Genomic DNA, 20,626 nt, shown 5'->3' on the forward strand with positions numbered 1-20,626 from the left:
TGTGGTTCAGATGTAATTTTGCTGAACTGTATTCCCAGCACCTGAAGGTAGTAAAATTAACTTACTCTAGCAGTCGTAGCAGGCAGCTCTCAGGGGACAGGTGCCTAAATGCACTTGTTCATCTCCTGGGCCATCTGATGTCTTCTCCCCAGCAGGACACTCAGGGGATGTCAAGGGACTGGCACTGGGGAGCTTCTTGCTCTCAAAGCAGCACTACTTTGGCTTCTAAGTCAAGGCCGAAGCATGCTGTATATGGAGCAAGTGGAAGGAAAGGAGAGGCAAAGCCAGCGTTGTATTTGGAAAAAAAAAGTCCAAAATCAGTCCTTCTTGCTGGTTTTACAAGACCTTGCTTGTCCTAAGCACCAAAGCCCAGAGGTTGATTCTGAGATGCTCTGAAATCTGTGGTCAAGACCCAGGCAGGTAGAAGTTCCTGCTGCTCTGCTCCACGGGGACGTGGGTAAGAAATAGGCTGAGCTGTATGCATTATGCATACCAGGAGAAAATCCTTTAAACAGACAGTGAGGTTGGTCGCAATTAAATTGGACGTTTACTTTTTATAGGGTTCATCGCAAATGTAATCACTTCAAGTGTTTAGAGAATTCCTTGGTGGCTCTGAAAAGAGCCCTGCCTGCTCTCTACTCATTAAACTTGCAAGTTGAAGCCTCCAGTCAAAATAAGAGGTTTTCTAGAGTTTTATCATGTGCGTGTAAAGTCTGGCAGTCTGCTGGGGTCACCTGTTTGGCCACAAAACAAAGAAGTTCTGATAGGTGAAGTATATCTTTGAATCCAAAAATTGAATCCAGCATTTGCTGTATTAATTGCACTTAATTTAAAAACAAAAAATTTTATATAAGTTATAAAACTTTATGTGAAAAACATAAAACTTAGGTATGAATTTTCACTTGGTTATTGATAGAGATAAGAGCTAATCAGGAAACATTCCAGTTCTTCAGAAAACAGAAACTGTGCAACTTCGGTGTGTTTTTTTTTTTTTTTTTTAAAGGTGAACTTTATTCTGTTTATTATGAAACTGTTTCCAGATAAGGCATAAATTAAACAGCAGTGTAACTGATTTTTTTTTTTTATAATACTGCAAAATTGTTTATTTTTAAGGGTGAAATAAACACAAAACTAGGAAAAAATACCAGCTGACACATGAGCAGAATAGTAATTCGAGGGGTTTTGTGGAAGACTCAACTTCAAAATGTGTTGGCTGTAGCTCAGGATGCCTGTGCTTTCCTGGGCTTTTCTCTGCTTTGTTTGGAAAAGAGTACAGTAGAGATATCAAAGTAAACCCATAGCAACTTCACACATTTTCATTCTTTTGAATGAAGATTTCATTCTTTTCATTTCTTCTGAATGAAAATGTAGATGGAAACACAAAGCAATAGAGGTGTATTTGCTTAAAAAAAAGATGGAAGTATCCTTTTATTTTTTTTCCTTTATTTAAAAGTGCAGTATGATGGAACAGCACTGAAAACAGTCTCCAGAATCCCTGCAAAAGTTAATTCTTAGCATTGGGATATCTCATTTTCACTTTTCCTTAACTACATTTTGATAATTTATTTTTTTTTTTAGCTTTTTCTAGAAGTTTGTGAACTGCTTGCTTCACAACAGTAGCTGGCTTCTCCAGGCACTGAGGATTTAATGGGGAGCTCTTACCCTCGATTAGTGTTCTGTGCCTACCTGCTGGGAGAAGCTGTTAGCTGCAGAGTACAACAAAAGAGAACTGAAGGGAACCTAAACAGCAAATTAATGTTCTGCACGTACACTAGACAACATTTTCAGTACAAAGAGAAAGGGCTTCTAAATTCTGGTATTTGTTTTTATGGGAAATGTGGGCCTGCAGAGAAGAAAGGTTATGATTGCTTTGTAGAGTAAATTTTTGAGAGGTTTCTGTTCACCAACTCCTTCAATCTCAGCCAGAAGTCCTGTCTTCCTGCTCCCCTCCATTTTTTTATTTTCCTTTAGCCAATAATACATGATTTACATGGGACTAAAACAGTGCAGCAGTCATTTCACTGCAAGGTCGGTTAAGCTGATCAGCCGTGAGACCTGGTCCCAAACACTGACAAGTTTAAAAGCTTTAACTTGTATACAATTCAGTTTTTGTTGGGATTGAAGACCAAGCTAGGACTTAGAGTACCGAGATACCACAGAGTATTTTTCTACTGAATTCTGTGGCAGTCTGTAGTGTCTCTTCACCATTAGCTACAATGAAAATCTGGAAATTACAACTTTCCTCAGATGTGTCTCCATCAGTGAGGGGACTGAGTAATGCCATTTTCTGCATAAAAGCTTTTTTACTCTGGAAGATGTGGAAATTTTTTTAGAGCAAAAGGTTTGAATGGCAAACAAATGGATTGATATTCTACATACAAGGCCTGTAAGCCTTAAAATTACATCTTTGCTCCAGAGTCACCAGACGTTTTGTGGTCTTGCAACTTGTGGGCCCTGCAGCTTCAGAACATTTTCCAGGTAGATCATCATGTTGAAAATCAGTCTTTAAAGGTGAAGGCAGAAGAGATGCAGGATTTGAAATGGAAAGTGTATTTCTTCTGTCTTCAAATGCACAAGCAGTTGGGCACGTGTCTTTGAAAACGGGATGAGGCAGAATTCAAAGCAACCTGCTCTGGTGGGAGACCTTACCCAGGACAAACCTGAAGGAGTAGGCCTCTTAGGTGGAGTTAGGTCAATATTTGCACGTTGTCCTCTAAGGTAATAGTGAAAAAAGGGAGAAAATCTGACAATAACCAGCATGCCTGTGCAGCTACCTCAGGTAAGCTTGGTCCTCTCCTGGCTTTTGCCCTTGAGGTGGCTGAGGAAGAGGGGACTCCGTGCAGGCGAGGAGGTCAGGGCCTCTCACCAAAGCCTTTGTAGCCCCTGGTGTTTTTTCATCCTTTCTCTGATGGCAACTGTATTATATTCCAGATACAGAACAAGGATAACTGTGACCTGACGGTGCTCACATTTTTCCATATACCTATTTTTACATGAAAGAAAATCAATTTCCATATATTCTCCATATATATATATATAATGCAGATTAACTTCACTCAAAAATTCACACTAAAGAGTAGCAGTCCTAAAAGTACAGAAATGAATCGAGCAATTTTTATTTTATTTTTTTTTTTAACAAAAAAAAAGGTTTTTGGGGAATGTCCCTGCCTCTTTCACTTCAAAGACAGTCAAGAAACATGTATCAAAGCATGGATTCTGAAGAAGATTGTCTTTAAGTGGATGTAATTTTCTTCTGATAAGCTTTTAGTCTATTTAGATTGTAAGCCTGGATGCTTCTTACGATGAAAAATGTAGGTGGAATGCCTTCAAGGTTTTGATGTAGGAGTGAAAAACCTGAATTCTTTAGAACTGGTCCTGGTCTACTGTGCTAGCATGCTGCCGAGCAAGCAAGCCAAGCTGGAGCTCAAGCAGTTGTGGAAGTAATGTATATGTGGGACTCTATATCCTAGAAAGGGTGTTGTGTAAATTTTGGTCCCATTAGATCACTGTGATGGATGCACACTTTACAGGCATTAAGCAGCAGCATTGTTTTCTTAAAGGTCACTGTTAGATGTGTGCTCAGAGGAAATGTATTAAGACAAGTGGCTCTTGTAAGCAAGGCAGCCTCTGTTTTCTTAGCTCCAGAAAGTGATGTTAATTTTAAGGAGCTAAATCAGTTTCAGTGAGCCCCTCGCTAAATTGCCTAGTAACTTACGCTTTATTTAGCTAAGGACTCCTCTTTCTCAGTCCAGAGTCTCATTCGTTAGCTACTTCATTTAAACAAGACCTTGCTAGGCATTGCTGGCCAGTATCTATCAATTTGAGACCACATCCAAAATAAATCAGTGATTAAGGGAGAATATGTGCTTGCTGCTGCGATGCGCTCAGTGGGTATCTTACTCATCTGTTGTCACACTGCTCTCTGCCAAGTGGTGACCTCAGGTCTCCGAAAGCACCTCAACAAAAGGCTATTGTATCCAGAAGGAACAAAGGACAGGGTGGATGCATCCTTACCAGAGCAACATCATCTGAATAGAACAGATAGAGAGATGGCAAGAGAATGAAGTTAGAGTTCTGTGTCCCATTTTTTTTATATTCTTAATTGATTTAATTTCCTCTTGGTCTCGAGCTTCTCCCTATTGATGCTTTTCTATAAAACCAGTCCTTTTCCTTCATCAAAAAAGACCTCTTTAAGCCAGCAGTGGTTCAGCTCCAAATGGAAGGGCTCTCTCCATGTCTGTTCTTTCATGAGCTAATCAGTGCAGAATCCTAAAATAATGCAAGTCAGCTGCAGATTGGGATGTTCAATTGGGGGTTGAACGATAGAAGACTATGTGACTGCACTGATTTCAGGGGGGAAAAAAAAAGTCAATTCTTCCTTTATGTAATTTGTACCATTTTTTATAAGGGCAGCATACTGCAGAAGAGCCTGGGTTTAAGAGAGCTTTCGTTACTACAGGCTTAATACCTTGATTCTGAATGCTATCCAAGGTCTTGGTCAGCACCCTCGTAAGTGGTAAAAATTAGAGTGGAGATGTGTTCTGGAAGGTAAAATCAGTGGTGCTGTCTTCCTTCGGGATGGCTTCTCTACTTCAGTGTTTTTCATGGCTATCAGAATTTGTGTAAAATGTCCATCGATGTGACGTGGCCAGAAATAGCACTGATGCAGCAGGATGATAACAACAGCGACTAAAACTGAGGCATTGGAAAGAGGGCCACTGGGAGATGTCGTTGTATCAAATGTCCGGTTTTTCACTGTTGTTTTCAATTAGTGATGGTGTTTTACCATTTTCATCTCGAGTGCTTTGGAAAACATTCTAAATGTTTTAGAAAACAGAAAAAATCGGTATCTGCATTGCATGAGCCGTTGATTTCCATATGTGTCCTTGCAGCGAGCCCAGAAATACATTCAACTTTGAATCATGTATTTCAGTTCCCAGTGAGTGACTACTGGAAGAGTAATGTTGGCAGAACAGTGCCCCTTCAATAGAGGTTTTACATTTTTTTGTTGTCTCCCTCTTTTTTTTTTAGCCACCAGCTAAATACCTCCTGCCAGAACTGACAGCATCAGACTATGGGAAGAAGTGTGTGGTCATTGATTTAGATGAAACTTTAGTGCACAGTTCATTTAAGGTGAGTACATTCGAAAGCGATCTCTTGCACCTTGCCTCTGCCAGGGAAGTTCTGTAGGAGCTGTTAAGCCTCTTAGCACATGAACTGGTCTTGCAGGCTCTCCCAGGACGCCTGGTAGTTCTCATTGTTCCTTTTACAATTATTCATCCTAACCTAGTTTTAAGGGGGGTACCACAGACACTGCTATTTTTTGATCCTGAGACTGAAGCAAAGCTCTGAATGGTCACTAGCTTTGTAGCTTTAGACCATAACTATCCCAACAAGGAACAGCATCGAACAGGTACAGAACTTGTTGCTCTGACAATACATTTTCATTTTTGATGTTTAAACGATGCAATAGTTAGTCACGGAGCGTGGAAGGTGTAGAAATTCAGCTCTATGCTGGGTAGATAGAGCTTAAACCAGTAGGTTGTGGGCACCAGTGACTGCTGTGCTCCATTACTGAAGAAGATTGCATCGTGGATCGTGGGGTAGGCAAATGGCAGGCTGCTGTTCTGGTCATAGTAACTGGGTTTAAGTATTCAGCTTTCACAGCAGGAAAGCAAATAGCATTTAGCTGTTGCTGATGACTCAGTCAGCTTGTGAAGCAACTTGTATAACCCTTCACAATTCAGCATGGGGTGGAAGTAGTGGTATTTTTCTATTGTTTAAGTAGGTCTAAAGTTAGAATCAGAGAATTCAGTACTACCCAAATAATAATCTAAATTGGCTCAGAGTACTGGTAGTATTTCTGATTATTAAATGTCAGACATTATAAAAGGAATAGGTCTATACTTTGATACTGGAGAATTTTTAAGAATCAATAGTATTTTTCCTTACTAGCAGCAAGCTAGAGTCAGCATAAAGTCAGTCTTGTAGTTCTGGTTGCACTCCATTTTTCACTGCTAGCAAAAATTCAGCATTTTAATCCTGCAGTTTTTAGTTGCCAGCATTTAAATATGCAAACCGTAATTCATGTTGTGGTTAAAATTTGGCAACGCTCTGCCTTTGTTGACTTAAAGAAGACCTTATATGGAGATACTAGAACAAATATTGCTGTGCCTCCAACTGAAACTCAAATTTTTCTCTTTCTTTATTGTGCCTAATGGCATATGCCAATTTGTGGTGGTGTACAGGGGCCTCTCAGCATCAGTGCCAGCTCCCTGTCTGCTGTACCCAGACTGAAGTCGTACTTCAAAATTTTGCAGGGAGATTATCATCACATCTGGATAGGGAAGGGAGGGACCATGCCTTCCTAATTAAGTGAGAGTCAAAAATAGGAAGGGAAAGCTCAATGTAAAAGTCTAAATTTACATAATACTAAGTCTAATACTTCATTATTTTTATCTGGAATGTAAAACTAGGAATCTGCTTTCTGTATGCTGTGGATAACTGCTGTGATTTTCTGGCTCTTGAAAGAAAACGAGCTTATTTACCACCATTTAGGTGGTTAATAATTTTTTAACCATTTTAAAGAAATACATGTTTAATGGTTGACATATTGTAAATCCTTTCTTGTAGGACTGAGGTTTGCCTTTATTGCAGAGTGCTTGCTCAGTGGGCTCGTTTTCAAATTTAATCATCCCATTTATTTGTGTTTTGATATTTAATGGGTATTTAGAAGATGTTAAATAGATATTTAAGAAAAAAATCAAAAGGTTATTCTGCTTGAACACTGTTCAGTGTTTTCTGTGGGAAAAGAAAACTGCTTTTTTTCTGTGAGGTAAATAACATTAGGCAAACATTAGAATTTCTGTAGCGTTAGAGTCTTAGGGCCATCGTCACGTTATCTTAACGTGAAGCACCGTGATGGGGGTATTTAAGAGAAAAGTAAATGTTGTACAAAACAGCTGGAAGTTGTTCAGTGTCTGGCACTCTGTCCAGTGTGCTTCTGTGGTGCTGTTTGGATTTTGTTTCATAAGGATACCGAAATGAGGCCACTGTGGTCATCAAAAATCTGATGGATTTCCAAAAGACCAGGGCTTTTGACACCTATATGCACGCTGCTCTGCCTGAATAATTGTGCAGTTTCTTGTAGATGTTTTTCACTAAAACGTGTCTGCTTTACCCAGGCAGGTCCCTACTTAAAAGCTGTAAGAGCATACATAAATTTGTGATTTTCAATACAAAAGGCTTTATTTAAAACACATGTTTTAGAATTCATAATTCTGTTATGAAATAGGCTTCGTATTTCAAATGCAGATAATTGTTTTTTTGTGTTTTTTTAACACAACCAGAGATGCAGGGTATTTAAAGTACTCCTTTATGAAAGCAGCAACATCTGAAGGAGGGTAATTCTCATCTTTTTATGCCCCTGCATATTTGAAGCTTTAAGAGATATTAGTCTTTTATGTTAAATGCATATTAAAGGAATAAAGTTTGGGGTGCTTTGGCAGGAGTAAAAAAGGAATAGATAGACATTACAGTTATCATTCCCATCATAAAACAATAATAGAAGCAAAAATCATAAATTACTAAATCAAGAAGATGTAAACATTGTCTTGCATAAAATGAATTAAACCACATGCAAGTCTGGAATGTAGTTGTATTCAAAACTGGCTGTGAAACGTTTCTGTAGAACATGTTTAAAACTCTGAAGCTTCTCATTAAACGAAGACAGTTTTAACTGAAGCAAAGAGTTTTAAATGAAAATGCATTGTCTTCTTTCGCGGTCTGTCTGTGCAGTTCCCACTTGGGACGTGTACGTGCTTCGTGTGGGCCACCCCAGAAGCCCTTAGCCAGCAAACTCTTGCAGGCTTTGCTGTCTTCCCATCATGGTGAGGCACAGAACCCCAGTCCACGCTCAGTTCCTTGTCACTTTTGCCAACAACACAGCTATGTAGTACCTCAAATATAAGTGGGGGAAGCAAATACATTGCTAAGAGTACTTTGGTTAGCGTTACAAAGTCTTGAGGGTGAGGCCTGTTTGTTGTTAAAAACTGAGTTGTCTAAACAAGATACGCTTTTCTCTGACACCTTTTTGGTAGCTGCTGGTCCCTTTGGTAAGGAGGGTCAGTTCCAGCCTTGTTTTTATCGGTGGGCTTCAAAACCTTTGCAGCTTGCAGTGACCTACTCATTCTCTGCCGGTACAGGGATTTATCTTGCTTCAGGGAGTCATGCATATAGAAATTATGCAAGTGCCTGCAAGTCTCTTCAAAGTATGCACAGAGCTGGCAACCACTTGAAACCTTTGGTGGCTGGGTCTTATTGGAAGTTCATTTGGGTTTCTTTTAAGGTGAAGCTTCAGAACATTTTTATGTACCTGTTCTCTTGCTGTTAGAGGTACTGCAGAAGAATATAGTGTCTTTTCTGGCTGAGGGACTCCGTGCAGGTAACAGTTGGAGCTTCTCTTCTGTTTTTCAGAGGCAGAAAAGGTGGGTCTATCTCGATATTTGCTTGGTGGAAGCTAAAGAACAGTGTAGATTGTATCTACAGGTATTTGCGGAACTCTTTAGCCCTTGCTTGTGCAGCAGGTATCATAAGGATTGAGTTGTCCAGCACTGGAGGTTTGGTTGCTGATAGTTGTTTATTGGCAGGACCATATTCAGGGCAGCTTGCAGAAGTCAGAGCAGACCGGCTTCCACGGTACTGCTTACTGAGGGCGGGTCTTGCTCTTGGTGTAAGTTATTCCAGTTATTTTGCTGACCTCACAGGAAAGTTGTTCGACAGTGGAGTTAAAATCTCCTTTTGAAAGGGCATCAAAGGGCTGTTTGCAGCTTAATGCTGCAGGATTCCCTTTCCTTCCATTTTTCTTTGAGCATCTGTTAAGGCTCACCAATGTCTGAGTTTGCTTCTCAGTCGTCTTAGCTTGTCTGCTTCTCTGCTTTCTTGGCACCCTTCAATGCCCTAAATGGCAGTTCTTTAGTGCCATGCTCCTCATGGTTCTTCAGATGGATCTTTTTGTCGATTCACACCACCAGGTCTGATAGAGCTGCATGAAGGTGTTCTCCAGCATAAGCTTAGCAGTACTCCTGGCATTCATTTTAGGCTGTTACCTGTGAAGCATACTGTCTGGTACTCAGTCCTATCAAAATGTGCTTGGTTTTCGGCTGTATCCAAGCTGTGGGGTCGTGGAGTTGGTACAGACTTCAGCCAGGCGTGTTTACATCATATTCTTATCCCAGTCATAATGCATGAGCCACACCAAAGGTTTCTACCCAAGTTTGTCCATTTAAACTAACAAATGTTAACTGTGTGCCCCCCAGTTACCAGCACTGCCTAGCCAGGATTAGACTATGTACTCAAACTGTCTACAAGGACATTTTTCTGCCTGTTTTTCTGTTGTTTTTTCACACTAAGTCTTAAGAAATGAGTTGCATCCAACAAGCTAGAAAAATGGTTTCTAGGACTTGGCTAGGGTGTGCCTGCTCTTCCTTTAGGATTAAAATGCTGTTTTGCATGATTAATTGGGTTAGTATAGCATGTTTTTCAGGTATCGTGTCTTGAGAATCATTTACCTAAATGACTTAAGTCTTTCCTTTCTGTAGCTCCTGATTCAAATATATCATTTAGGTTCCACTTTTACAGCTGCCTTTATTTTAAATTAATTACTAGTTGATGACCCAGAGTAGAATATGTGGAATTTCAAATGACAGAATTTCTTTGTGGTCATCCACACAGACTTGATGAAAGAGTTACTCAAATAGATATTTATCCTGGTACACATGCTCAGAAGTAGAGAGGATTACTCGAGCAGTGAACTTTATTGCATTGTATGAAGCTGAAAAATATGAGGGAGGATGGGAACGTGGTATCTGGTGAAGACAGTTGCCTACAAGTTTTGACTTCTGTGTGCAAAGGACACAGACATGGAGTGGGTCTGTGCAGTCAGTAATGCTTATGAACTCCAGAATTAAGTGCACTTTTGTTTTATGCCTCTGAAATTTTCCCTGGAATGATTTCATTTTTGAAGTTGAATGATTTTTCTTGTCATCTCTTCTAGCCAATTAGCAATGCTGATTTCATCGTTCCTGTTGAGATTGATGGAACCATACATCAGGTAAGCCCTGTTGTTCATTTAACATCGCTTTGGTAGCAAAAGTGTCCTCTCTGTCGCAGTGTTACCTCTCTCCCTTTGCTATTTTACACCAAATGACATGGTTTTTTTTGCAAAACACAAAAGCTGTGCTCTGGAGTGTATCATCTAGGCAAGCATTCCTGTTTGATCAGGTATGTAGTTCTTACCAGAGTAGAAATCTCATGAGTTTCCATTTTCACTTTTCCTCTTCTGTAGAGTATCTCTTTCAAGACTTCAATACTTAACTCCTGGTCAATTAATTGTAAAACATTTTCAAATGGGAAATGATCTCATGATGGGTTTTCAAACATTGCTAGGCCCAGAAGAAATTACTCTGAATACTGCATTCCCTCCACAGGGAAATGGACAGAAGTAGGTCTGAATGTCTGTTACTAGTCCAAATAGCCAATGCTTTGTGAGTGTGTAAAGGAGGGTGGACGTTTCTTCATTTTTTGTGGCAATTTCTGTCTCCTTCGTGTAAGTAATTTAGGTTCCTCTGATTAGGACTCCTTATAAACTTAAGTATCTTTAAAATGTCCAGGCAAAATTGCAGTAAGACTGGATTTTATTTCTTGTTTCTCAAGAACTTTACTTTATACTCTGTGAAACGGTTTTCAGTGAATGCAAAATGCCCGTAATTTGAAAATCAGTCCCTTTCGTGTACCTTAGTTTGGTGTCTTTATTCGGTTGAAATAAATTTACAGTACGGTAAATTTTCCTCTGCAGCTAGACATTGAAGTTCATGCTGGAGACAGGTCACACCAGTTGCTGTGAAGTTGGGCCTTTCTGATACCTGAAGGTTTCAAATTGCTTGAAACAGCTTTTGTTGCTTGTGTTGTAGGTTTAAGTTACAAATCTTCCCTGGATGCGATTCAATGGAGATTTTAAATACTTTGATTTCTGAAATGTTGTCTTTTATATGGATTATTTTTTACTCAGACAAATACGTCGGTATTTTTGCTTGGAACAATTGACAGATCATAAAGTTAATTCATAATTTTGTTTGATTTCCTGTTATGAAAACCATCCATGTAACTGTCAGTCTTAAAATGATTACTGAATATCAGTCAGTAGTGATAGTTGCTCTGTACTGTGCCTCTTTTATGTAGCAAAAAATCAATATTTAAGGTACTTTAACCTATAATCTTCGCCAGAGCTGAATGTTTAAAATGTGTATGTGATGATCTGGGAGGTTTGTGTTGCAGTAGTGTTTATCCTCGTTTGATTCGGGCTTTAAATGTGTTTGGTGCTGTAACACACATTTTTGCTCTTAAAGCTTTCTGGAATGGTTTTGAAAGGGAATAAAACAGATTGCCTAACAATTTTGAGTTACTTAGGACTGCAGTCGCCTAGCTTGTCAATATTAGACATTTATGTTTCAAAACAAAACCACAAAAGACTGGGCTTTTTGGTTAGTTTTTCTGTTTGTTTGTAATTTAAATATTCAGCTGTGGGGTGCAGTGAGGAACACATCAAGGGGAGTGGGTTTGTGCATACCCTAAACATGACGAGGACAGAGGACGGAGCAGGTCAAATGAAGTCAATCTCAGATGAGCCTTGCTTGAGACTTTCTGCATAATTTTCAGGAAATTGCTTAATCCCTGTGTGCTGCAGATTCAAAATCTCTAAAACAGGTAAAACATCTCAGTCAAATCTGGGTGGTTAGAGTGAAGTTAATTGTAAGGAATTTGTGATCCTTGAAGTAAAGTTAATTTACACAATATGCAGAGCAGGCAAAGTCTTGGATTCCCCTGTTTGTAATCACCTCTGAAGGCAAAGTAATGTGTTGCTATCTTGCCATCTTTTTTTTTTTTTTTTTTTTAAAGTGTAATAATCTGAAGGGCAAAAGCAGACATTCTGGCTTAGTCTGATGTTTATTAACACAGGCTGTAGAGTTTTTAACAACTCATTCCCACTTCAAGCCTGTAATCTTTTCATTCACTTAGAGCATAAACAAAAACCAATACCAACAACTTTTATTATCTGTCAGAATCTGTCTATTTAATGCTTGTCCATTTTCATAATGGGTTTATGTACTCAAAGATTAGAGAAATACTTAAATATTTGAAATGCCCTGGGATGGGTGAAATGCAAAACTGAACCATCAGCAGCACATGTCCCTGACTGGACCGGTAGCATGGTGTCTCACAGAGTACTGGTATACTTGAACCCTGCTTTACACAGAACCTCATGGAAGACAAATGGAGAGCAATGCTTCAGAAGTGCCCATTTGGAAAGGAATTGGGTTTTCTTCAGATTTCCTATACCAAAAATACAAGCTACTTTTTACCTTGTGAACTCGTGTTTGCCTCCTGTGTATTGCTGTGCACTTGCAAGATATTTGAGGCTGCCTTATCTAATGAGATTTGTTCATGGTGTTACATTTTTGTTGTTGTTGTGCAGCAGAGGTGTTGAAAAAAGGCTGCCCTTAATTTGGGGAGTTATTCTCCCTTATGTCCTTTATAATCCAAAGGTGAGAGAGGCTCTTGCTCTTCTACAAAAAGGACTGTTGGATCATCATCTTAAAGGGTGCTTGGGCAAACCAGCTTTCCTCAATTAAAAAATAGCTTTTCTGAACACCCCTTGGCCCTCTCCCATCCTTCTATCTCTAGACAAATTTGCATCATCTGTTAGAAGGGATTTGCTGTTTAATTTTGGGAGGAAATAACTTGTGTGGCACCTCTCCTTCCTTCTGTAAAGGTGTTTAGATGCCTGCAGAGGCTGTGCCCATCCACAAGGCAGCTTGTGTTACTGGAGATGAATTCCCCACTTTGTGTTGGAAATCACGGCACAGATAAAAAAGCACAGTTCAATGCAAACTGACACTACTTTGGCCAGTTTTTTAATTTAATTCCGGTTCTCTGAATAAAAGGAAATCAGAGCTGGTCCCCTGTTCTGCCAAATTACAAGGGAGAAGCTGTGGGAAGTACAGGGAAATGTGCTGCGACTGAAGGTGCTCTTTAAAGGATGTTTATCGAGGATGAAAGCAGTGGTTGGAGAAAAGATGTTCAACCTGTTTGGTACCGATATAACTTCTGCAAGGACGTGTCCTCTCTCCTGGAGCACGCTGCCCCCAGATTAGTTCAAATTTAGTTTTAGTTCATAATTAGTTGATGGCCTTTGCCATGCCTTTGTGCCTCTCAGTGCCCAAAAATAAGGAGAGCAGCCAGGATGAGTTTGATTTGGTGTTATTTGGAATTTTGCTCCTGAATGTCATTTGTTTATTAACAGAGTAAAACTATATTTTAAGTCATTTTCTTATATTGAATAACTAATTGCTTATTATTAGTTACAGAAAGCTAAAGAGATGTTTAATAAGTCTATTTTGAATATAATGTACAAACTGTTTTTAACGGTGGGTGAAAATGCTGGTCAAATAACAAACTTTTTTTCTATAAAGGACAAAAATTCCGTAATGGGCTGTCACCTGGTTCAAGTAATCCAGGATAGGCTGTATCCATTCCTGCTGGCCTATTCTTGGTTACTTGCACTGGGAGGCAGTCACGGCAGGGTGGACCAGAAAGACACGGCTCAAGACCCTGCGTGTTGTGCTCTCCTCTCCACGAAGAAGATGAACCTGCCCCAAGACATAGGAGATAACAGAAACTTGAGATGTCATGAGCTGATTTCGTTGTCGTTACTTGAAAATTGCGTTATTCTGAATTCGGTTTTGCAAGGCAATTCTTTCTGACCTGTTTAATTGATTGAAATTAAGCTGGGTTTCTCTTTTGGTTTACAAATACTCCATCTTTTTAGGCTAAGACTGCTTTGAGGTATAAAAACTGTATGTGGAAACACCACACGCTTGAAAACAATTCAAGATAATTGCCTGGGTTCTGCCATTAGCAGCTGTAAATGCAGAATCCTGTGAAAACATGCCTGGCGCCTGATTCGTGCCTTAGCATTTTAACAGTGAGGTTCGTGAAAAATGACTGTATTCTGCTAATTCTTGCTGTGATAAGGAAGATATTAGTGAGCATGCAGTACAGAAAAAATGGCGTTTTGTTTTTAATACCCTGAAGACAGTATATAAATCTCAGAAAAATGCCAGGAGCCAGTTAGTCTAGAGACTTAAACTGAAGACATCAGGCAGCAGAGGAAAAAGCCAAGCCACAAATAACCATGCGGCATTGAGATTCAAGTCCAGCCGCTAACAAAGTGAAGGGAAAAAATTCCAAACGAGGAGGAAGAGGAGAAAAGAGCTGCACTGTTGGTTGAAGAAAGCTTTTCATGTGAAATAAACCAAAGGGATTTTGTAGCCCGGGATACGAGGACGCTTGCAGGATCTAAGTAGGAATTCTCAAAGCGATTTCAAGGGGAATATCCAGCCATGGTATTAAGAAATGTTGCTCTGGAAGGAAAAACAGCGCTGTTTGAAAAGAGAGGGGTGAGGGAGCTGGGGCCTTTGGCAGGGGGAATGTGGTGAGGCCTCCGCTGACAAGGCCGCATTTATTGCTATCGGGACATTTAAATGAGGAGCAAATCTGTTGGCCAGGGTCCAGTAGGTAACATTTCAGGCAAAACAGCAAGGAAAAATGAAGCAGAGGAGGCTGAGGGTTGCTCCGTGACGGCTCAGGAGATCCAAAAAGGGTCGAACGGCGACGACGCAACCTAAAAACCGTCGCGTGCCTACAGCTCACGCGGCCCAGTTGCTGCTGCGTAGCAACGGGAGGCCTACAAGTTGCAAAAAGAGCACATTTTCCAAATATTTGCTTTCAGAAGCTCTCCCCTTTCCACAGGGCTGTGGTTGAGCGGCTCTCGGGCCGTAGCTGCTGGGTTGGTTTCGCGTAGGCTCGCCTTGGGGAGGAGATGGGTTGTGTCGCAAGCACGACGTCCGTAGCCTTGGCTGGGAGCTCGTGCTGACGTGCCAAGTGGGAATACTTCCCCGGCACAGCCGTGGGGACGAAAGGGGACTTTGCTGTGGCTGAAAACAGTAGTTTTTAAAAGGGAAATTCATGCTGGATTCCAGCACTTAGTACCCAAGAATGCTTTTAAGACTTTGGGGTGCCCTTTCGTGCTCTCAGAAGTAAGTGTAGGAATACAGTTTCGGCTTAAAAAATTAAAAGAACTTCATTACAAACTGTGGAGTTAATAAGTAACTCGTTTCCTGCTATCTTCCCTCTTATAACTGGCAAGTCAGATAAGTCTGAGTACCCAAACGCAGAGTGACTGCAGCTGGCTTTCTACCCGTTTCTTTGAGAATTTGAAGAAATAATTTGGGAAGGGAATGCTACAGAGCAGTTCTGTGTAGTAAGATTCATGTGAAGAATGAATTGCACTGTTATAGGAGGGAAATTACTTGGTTTAAGCCTAGTGAAATACAGGAGCCTTTGCTGTAATTATCCGGAAAGAGCAATGTTGAAGTACATCTATCAAATCTCTTTAACTTTTAATTTGTAAAAAGTCACAACTGGTAGGTTGGGTGCTTCTGTGGTTGTTTTTTGTTAAAAAAAAAAAAAAAAAAAAAAAGAATAGGTTATAAATTCACGTCTGCATCAAAGTTTGAGTGTACTACTTGAACTTGAGGGGGTAGAATTAAAGTTTAGTTAAACTTAATAGAAACGACTTAGAAAGCAAATCAAGTCTTCATGCTATGAGCTATTGGCCACTTAAAGCAAAGTAGAAAAGTAATTAACATTTCTGCTTTAGTCATTAAGGTACAGCTCCATCATACATGTTTTTAATAAAACTTTGCTTTCAGATTTAGGTTTTAAATTTCAAATCTCTATTATAGAGCTTCTTCTGCTTTTGCTAGAGGCTTTAATTGTTGCACATAAGTTCAAGCTGGCATTTCCATATTGTTCTCCTTCGGGCTTTTTCTCTGGGTGCCTTATGTTTTTTGCCTTTTTTATTACTATGAATCTCATAAAATACCTGCAATTCATCTAGTTCTCCTGCATATCGAACAAAGAATTCCTAAAATTGCATCAGGCTTGCAATTCCTGAATTTGGGTGTATGCCAGACCATTCCATGTGAAATTTCCAGTATTAGGGGTTATTTGCCAAATGGAGAAGATAAAATGCTGCCAGTGTTTTCTCTCAAACTTTTAATCTAACCACAAACAACATAGATAAATATTTTTCATGCAAACTCCCCTCTTCAGCTTCCCAGTTTGTTGTGGACTGGTTGTAAGCTTTCTAACCAGCAGTTACCTTATCTCAGTATTTTCTGCAAATCGTCCTGCTTGCTCTGAAAAGCAAGCAAGAAGGTTCTAATATTAATTAATCAGGTTGTTGACAGTAGGCAGCCAGGCTGCCTGGGTGGTTGTCAGTGCAAAAAGGCAATGTAGCACCACTGAAACCCAGCAGCTCAGGAGGAGCAAGATCCTAAGCATTCATCCTACCGCAAGGTCAGGGTAGGAGATGGAGATTTTTCCACTGAATCTAGAAAGCTGCATTTGCTAGGTGTGCTGCGTGGTGCTGTGAAGATTTCTGTTGAATACCTCTGCACAGAGCCCAGGGACTGTTATGTATCACGAGTGCGGTACAGTGCTTAGTGCCTGGAATTCAGAACATGAAGGAATTAGCCACAGGAAGAAAAACAGTTCCCTATTGTGCAATTCCTATCATCACAGAAGTTTCTTCAGATTTATTTCTTCTGTAAAGCTCTTTGGATTGATGGCACCAGCACCAAAATCATGTTGGTTGAGAGGTTTGCATCCTCATTTCTTGGGAAGCCCTATCGTCTCTCTGTGCCTTAATGAGATTTTCAGGAAGCATCACTCCAGGTGATGCACAGTATTTGCAATTGCATAATCAGCATGGGTCTTTGCAGTCCATGCATTCAAATTCTCATTATTGAATGTCTACTTTTATCATATATACTCTTTTTTTTTCCTCTCAGCATTTCATTTGAAGCACCTGCATGCTAACTTTTGTGGGTTTTTTTCAAGTGTTTAGGATTACAGCAGTGGGTTGTTACTTGTTTTTTGTTTTGTTTTGTTTTTTTCCTTCTACCCTCAACACCATTTGACCTAAATAGTCATTGTCATTCCAGGTTTATGTATTGAAACGACCACATGTGGATGAGTTTCTTCAGAGGATGGGAGAGCTCTTTGAATGTGTACTCTTCACAGCCAGTCTAGCAAAGGTTTGTTGCTCTCTTCATCTCAGTAACCCATGTAATGCTGGGCAGTGGACTTTTGCTTGGGTTTTCTAATGGATAATTATTTCCACAGTTGGTACTATCTTAATTTTTCCCCTTCTTTTCTGCTTCTTTGTCTGACAGTGTGTACTTTGTCTGCTAGTGTGTGGGTAAGTGTTCCCATGGTAACGCTATCACATATGGGCTCGCCTCATAATGTAGCCTCCATGCATTGCTCATAATGCCAATATGAAAGGCTTACAAGTTACCATGGTTATCGGCAGAAATTAGAACAAATAGCGTGCGAGTACAGCAGCATATTAAAGCTGGGCATGAAATAAAATGCACCGTGTTTAACTCTTATCTACACGATCAACCGGTGACTCAAATTTGTTGTGTGTGAAAAAATTGGAACGTGTTGTGGTCCTGTCAAGGTGCAATTGCAATCTGGGGTTAGGAAATGAGACGTTTTGGAAAGCCTGAAACATCAACACGAATATTTTGTGCCCTCTGGTAGCAGTAGTACCTCGTAGGTAGTTTTGTGGTAGACGTTACAGTAGTAGATGCCTAAAATTCAGTTATTTCAATGTATGGTGCTTGTGGTGTCCTGTGTATAAAGCTGTTTTTATTATTTCTAAATAATACTCCAGCATAGTAAGCTTTTACTCCAGCATACCATAGAGATTGGTGGGAGGGGACAGGACCCTGTTTGATCTACCATGGTGCCTTCTTATTAGGGGATTCTTCCCTGCACACTTGGCCATGTTCTGTTTGGTCATGTCATGAAAATCCTAAATAATGGAACAGTTTTGCACTGCAGCTAGCTGTCTAGCAGTTTTCAGAGTCAAGAGATGACTGATCTCAGCAGCAATTTTGCTTCTCTGTTTAAAATACAGAAAAACAGTAACTCCTGTCCTGTAAAAATAAGTTCTGACTACCATTTTCAAGTACACAGTCACTTCACATTCTGATTTATTTGGACATTTTGTCAGTTGTTGGATCCTAAGCTGTGCCTCACCTAAAGCATCATCTCCTATATGGAACAGTACATATTTGAGATACTGTCCTTTTGAGAATTTCCCACTATTGTACATGAGCATTTCGCCTAATATCATCTTTGATTATTTTTTTTATGGCCTAATTACACAATTCGATAACTTTAACTCTTACCGAGCCCCAGTCATTCCATAACCACTGCGTGGAGGGAAAAAAAAAAAAAAAAGCTGCATCAAGATGAGATGCGTGTAATTGCAGTTTGTCCTCAGAGGCACATGGAAATGAATCAGCTGGGGAAATGTCTTCCTATTGATTTTCTGTTAGTGTTCATTGGTTTTATGGTAATGTTAGGTGAGATCTCTGGATCCATCAACTTCTAGGTGTAAAAGGGTAACTGTAAGATGACCCTAAGACGAAAACCTAATCAGTAAATCACAGAAAACATTAGAGTGCAAGTTAGCTTTCTTCAGAAAGATAAGCATTCTACTTTGGTGTTATCTGTTAATCACTTCAGGTTTGCAGACATGTAAGGTACTTAAGAAGGAACAGGGAAGAAAATGAGGAAAAGGCAGTTTATCTGAAATTTTGTGTTTCTTCTTCATAGTTCTGTGATTTAGCCTTATCTGCAGATTGCTAACTTTGGCTTTCTGACTTCTATTTTTAAGTATGCAGACCCAGTAGCCGACTTACTGGATCGCTGGGGTGTGTTCAGGGCAAGGCTATTTAGAGAATCCTGTGTTTTCCACCGAGGAAATTACGTGAAGGATCTGAGTCGGCTGGGACGTGAGCTGAGTAAAGTTATTATAGTGGATAATTCTCCTGCATCTTACATCTTCCATCCTGAAAATGCAGTAAGTGTTCTTCGAATTCCAAATACTCAACTGTGGTTTTATCTTCCTGGTTTCTTCCCAGACATTTCTGATGCACAAAACACACTTTCAGAGTGCTAACATTTTTTACTCTCTGCGTCTTCTTAGGTTGCAGGTAGGTTCTGGTATTTGCTGCCGAATGGTGAAGGGCTGTGGCAAACAGATCCTGACAGTGTGTCACAGTCATCACTGTTCCTCTGCTCTCAGTTGTAGCTGTTGGCATGCAGTCCATCAGCTTTGAGAAATACCAAGCAGTGGTATAACTGTGTAACTAACCTAGATCTCAAAAGTGAAGTTGCCCTCCAGCGTAGTTTTTGTTCTTTGGAGTGGTTATTTCTGTAAGAATGGATTACTTGAAGTGCTTTTGGTACTCTATCTTTTTTTCATCATGTGAAAGAAATTGTTTTATTAGATAAAGGTTTTACTGGTTACTATCCGTTTTCTTTATTCATGGCTAGAGGGAAGAAAAAAAATAAGATTCTGTTGCGTTATACTTCCAAATATTTTTGAGATAGTTTCATAATTAGAAATGTTAGTCAACAAGCTCATCAAGTTTCAGAAATAAGGGTAAAAGGCAACAGCATTTCAAGGGAGAAATAAGTAGGAGCCGTGCACGTTTTCACTGGGCATTTCATATTGGCTCCAGAAGCTGTGCCGGAACAGTCTGGCACTTGCCCTTCACAGCGGTCAGCACAGATGCTCACATCTGTTTTGTAGCTGCCAGGATAGCAAGCTGGAACTTCCCTTAGATCTGCTGACTCCTAAACAGCCAGGCTGTGTAATGTTTTCTTTGATGGTTTTAGGCTGCCTTTTCTGTGAACTGTTTAAATTAGCATAAGGAAATTTTTATCAGGAACATTGTTTTGCATGGTCCTGCCTCTCTGGATAGCAATTTTTTTATGAGCTGCTTTATCTTAACAGCATTGAGCATTTAAATCCAGATCTTAATACTGTGCTGTCCTGAATGATTGGGAGAAAACATTTTCTCCTGGTTGGTGCCACACATGGTTTAAAGTTGCTATTTATAATAACCAGGAGCTGTAGCTCCTAATTTATGTTCATGGTTAAAATTAAAAACCCCATCCGGATCATCATTCGGTATCTCAGAATTCAGTGCCAAGAAAATAATGAGCTGTAGAAATTTGGGAGATGAAATTAAAGACTTTGTCAGAATGGTTTAATCATGTATAGAAAAGTGCTGCTAGCAAAGGGATGGTTGAGACTCTGCAGAAACCAAGCCATGTAACTTAGATCCAAGATAGTCTTTAAAAGATCTCAGGATACTTTCATAGGGAAGATACAGAGCTCCTTCTGCAAATCCAGCCCACATTTAAGGAGTATTATTAGATGCATTGTTTTCTGAACTGGCTCTTACATTTTAATCAGAGAGAACTGTTCGGTATTCGCTGTTTAAATATTTCCTCCGTAGCCTCATGTGCCAGAGGAGGCTGTTGCTGCATGCCTGTGTTTAGTGACTCACACTGATAATACTTAGAGGGGGAAAAAGACTCGCCCATCAATAATTTTTTCCAAGTGGAGCATCAGTAT

At 39.9% G+C, this 20,626-nt stretch overlaps 1 protein-coding gene across 4 annotated transcripts in view; it reads left to right on the top strand.

Moving 5' to 3' along the window:
• Positions 1 to 20,626, top strand: part of CTDSPL (CTD small phosphatase like) — a 78,918-nt gene that overhangs the window by 51,611 nt on the left and 6,681 nt on the right. For all 4 annotated transcript variants that reach the window (XM_084281986.1, XM_084281984.1, XM_084281987.1 and 1 more), the window contains 4 exons: positions 5,032 to 5,133; positions 10,055 to 10,111; positions 17,127 to 17,219; positions 18,875 to 19,060. In XM_084281986.1, coding sequence (XP_084138112.1) covers positions 5,032 to 5,133; positions 10,055 to 10,111; positions 17,127 to 17,219; positions 18,875 to 19,060 — 438 coding nt within the window. The remainder of the gene's footprint in view (positions 1 to 5,031; positions 5,134 to 10,054; positions 10,112 to 17,126; positions 17,220 to 18,874; positions 19,061 to 20,626) is intronic.

Source organism: Netta rufina (genome assembly GCF_964035555.1).
Source record: "Netta rufina genome assembly, chromosome: 2".
Lineage (NCBI taxonomy): Eukaryota > Metazoa > Chordata > Aves > Anseriformes > Anatidae > Netta > Netta rufina.